Source organism: Rhinichthys klamathensis, unplaced genomic scaffold, assembly GCF_029890125.1.
Source record: "Rhinichthys klamathensis goyatoka isolate OS25496 unplaced genomic scaffold, OSU_Roscu_1.1 h1tg000196l_1, whole genome shotgun sequence".
Lineage (NCBI taxonomy): Eukaryota > Metazoa > Chordata > Actinopteri > Cypriniformes > Leuciscidae > Rhinichthys > Rhinichthys klamathensis.
The window spans coordinates 3,851,323-3,855,046 of record NW_026606722.1 but is presented as its reverse complement, the minus strand read 5'-3'; the positions used below and the strand labels follow the sequence as shown (position 1 = coordinate 3,855,046).

Here is a 3,724-nt window from a genome sequence, read left to right as displayed (position 1 = left end):
TTAATTACCCATGTTGAGAGCATCTTGGGTGCCACTGTAGCGTGTGGAGAGGTCATTGGCCATCACCCTCTTGATCTCTGCAACCAGGGTTGAGTCGTCTTCACATGGCTGAAGGTGTTTCAGCAGTTTTGCTTGAAGTGGAGCAATTACAGAGAGAGTTGGCTGGTCTTCTTCACACATAACAGTAGTTGCCATTTTGACAGGACCCATCAACTGAACAATGTCTTCCATGTTGGCAATATCACTCTCACTCAGCGTGCCTACATCTGTGACCCCCTTTTTTCGTAGATCCTTGGACATCAGAGTTGCCATTATAGCTTGCTGTTGTTCCAAAAAACGTTCAAGCATTTCGAAGGAACTGTTCCATCTGGTGATTATGTCTTGGATCAGTTTATGTTTTGGTAAATCCATCAGAGTTTGTTTTTCCTGTAGGGCGTGACATGCAATCGTGCTGCGGTGAAAATATCCAACAATTTTTCGCACCTTCCCCAACAACCTGGAAACACGCTCCACCTCCAAACCCTTCTGCGAGGTGAGGTTGAGTGTATGTGCGAAGCAGGTAATGTGTGGACTGAACTGGGCTTCTGCACCGGCCACAATCATGTTCCTGGCATTATCTGTGACGATGGCAGGATTCTTGTCTGAGATTTCCCACTCCATGCAGGCTTCACGCAGTAACGCGCCAATATTTTTACCAGTATGGGCTTCATTTAAAACTCTGGTTTGCAGAACAAAGGTCTTCATTTTCCACTCCGGATCAATGTGATGAGAGGTAATTGTCACATACCCTTGATTTGAGCATGACGTCCAGCCATCCGTCGTTATGGCTACTCGTTCAGCTTGAGAAAGCGACAGCTTCACGTCATTCTTAGTACTTTCGTACAATGCAGGAATAACTTTTTCTGAGAAGTGTGGTCGGCTTGGTATCGTGTACCTTGGCTCCAATGTTAGAATCATTTCACGGAACCCCGGATTTTCAACCACACTGTACGGTCGCAAATCTTTGCAGATAAACTTGGCAATTGTTGCCGTGATGTTTTTCGCCCGAGCTGAGTTTTGGCCTAGTCTCTGACTAAACATGCAGGCGAGGCCTGAGGCTTCTGCAGAGTTGACTTTACCTTGCGCTGCGGCTGCAGTAGCGGGAACGCTGCAAGAGGTGCCTGGACGGTCGGTGTTGTGTGAAATCCCATGGCGCCTTAGTAGGTGGCTAGAGAGATTTGTCGTGTTGCCGTTGTACTTTACTTGACCTTTGCATATTCTACAAACAGCGAGCGACTTATTTAAAACATCGCCGTCTTTGCAAAATCCAAAGTGTTTCCACACACTGGACCGCAATGGAGGCTTGATGATTTCTCGCTCGTCGGCATCTCCTATGTATTCCGCCATGCTATGTTTTGACTTTGCGCCGCTGCTGGCGCGTGGCGATGACGTCACATATAGGCAGACTAAATCGAGTAATGTTTAACGCCTTTATCATTAAAAGTGCTAAGAAAAAACGTCCATATAAAGTCTGACGTGCTTAAATCTAATACGTTATTTCCTAGTATCGATACAATCGATTGATTACCTTTTAAAACGATATTAGATCGATATATGTCGTACGGAATGCCAATTTGCCGAGCACAGATCGATGAAGTTGGATCATAGGAATATAAATCGATACATCGATGCATCGATGAATCGTTACACCCCTAATTGTAACCTTTAAAAAAATGAATGTGTGCTTATAATCTTTAACTAACGTAACTTCCTCTTTATTTTTGCAGTGACATCTCTTCACTTCTCCAATCAATTCCATTTACAAATCATGAGATAATTTATACAAAAGTAACATAAAGCATGTGCGCAATTGGCCTACATATTAAAGTCCCCCTGTAGTCAATCATTTAACCCCTTTACCTTTGATCACCAAAAATACATAGGGGTCATGAACCGGATTATTTTATAATGTATCCTGGGGTGCGCTTATAATGTTAGTATGATGTTTACATCAAAAATTGTCATAATTTAGAAATAAAAGGTATTTATCCTACCCTGATTTTAGCCTCTGATTTGAATACTCTGTTTTAAGGGGCGTGTCTGCTGTGAGACTTCAGTGTAAACGCCCTCTCCTGTGATTGGCTAACATGTTTGCGTATGAAGCCAGCATTACATGTGGAAATCTCTCGAATACTTTTTCATAGTTTTTTTCTATTACAGCTGTCGAGATTTAGCCTGACTACGTCAGACTTCGTACTTCCGCTCAATTTCAGTTCTCTTCTGTACTCAGTCTGAGATAGCAACCTATCTCTCAGCTTTTCTCCGGCCTGAAAACAGCCGGCCAATCAACGAACAGAGTGCGGGCTGAGAGCTGTGACGTAGACGCTAAAGCACCGAGTTTAAGATTGTATTTTAGGTTAGGGAAATCGAAAAGGACCGCGGATATGGAGATACGGGATGCAATTCGCTCTGTTGTGGAGAATATTCCCGGCATTTGCAAACCCGAACAAGAAGAGTGTTTGTTAAACATTTTGAATGGAGGTGATGTTTAAGAGAGAGAGGTGATTGCGTTATGTGATTGGCTTACGGGTAACCAATGATTTTATACTTCAGACAAGCGCCCCCCATTCCAGACATGCCATTCCAGACTCTGTCTACGAAGCAAAGCGAAGTAGCAGAGTTTGGTATTACCAGGCTAATCGAGATTAACAAATCGTGAAAAGTATTGATTAAAGCATTATATTTAGATCTATTTCATCACATGCAAGGTTGCAGTGATGAGCATTGAGCAGATGACAGAGTCTGTCGATCGCTTGAATGAAGTGATCACACGATTGCAATGCAATTTCTGCACTCTCATGAATGGTTTCACCAAATAACAATGCAAACATAATGTAAATATATTAAGAGCCTCGTTGTGCAGTGTAACAGTGTTATTGATTTCATAACGAGTTTTGGCAAGAGTCCAGATAAACTGGCGCTGTGTGATTGACAGCTTGGGCGATTGGAAAGGGAGCGTCCTTTGATCGCTTTCTGTATATAATTTAGTCACAGTTTAAATAAGATTAATTTCATCTTACTAAGAGAAACGATGTGAAGTTGATATTTTAGTCATTGGCTTGATTTACTGATGTGTATTGAACGATTTTGAGAGAAAGATTACCTGTCTGAACTTGATTACACATCAGAAATCACTGATCACAGATCAGGTAGAATAAACGTTACTTACAAGTTTGTGGCGTTACTGGCAGATCCATATCGTAAAAGTCTGTTTGCAAAGCCTGCGTCGAAATTGCGACTGATTCACCAAATAATCCACAGTGAAATGCAACAGGATACAGACAAATAATGCACTACTGAGACATTCATATTGTTGAAAAAAAAAAAGACTTTCCTAGCATTAGGATCCTTGGGAAGGTAATGGTATTGATCCTGTGTCACTATTCATTAACACGCCAGTGGGTGGCGCCAAAGATGCGGTGATGTAAACGTAGGCGTTTATTTTTCTGCAAAGGTGGTCTTTCGCTGCCCTGTGACGTCACAAGTCTCCACTTTTGAGATCCTGTCGTTTTCTGGCCTTGTTTTTAATAAAAGCAGTTTTTGGAATAACAAGGAAGGTTTATTTTTTTCAAACTTACAGGGTATTTTTTATAGTATAACAAACTCTTAACTTTCAGTTCATGGCCCCTTTAAAAGTTTTTTCCTTGAAAAAAGAATGGTCATGCCTTAAAATAGCTTGAATGTA

At 41.6% G+C, this 3,724-nt stretch overlaps 1 protein-coding gene across 1 annotated transcript; it reads right to left on the bottom strand.

Annotated features, from left to right (window-relative positions):
• LOC130096216 (E3 SUMO-protein ligase ZBED1-like) lies at positions 1 to 1,386 on the bottom strand. The gene has a single exon (XM_056262900.1). The coding sequence runs from the start codon at positions 1,384 to 1,386 to the stop codon at positions 1 to 3; it is 1,386 nt and encodes a 461-aa protein (XP_056118875.1).
• Positions 1,387 to 3,724: the final 2,338 nt, after the last annotated feature.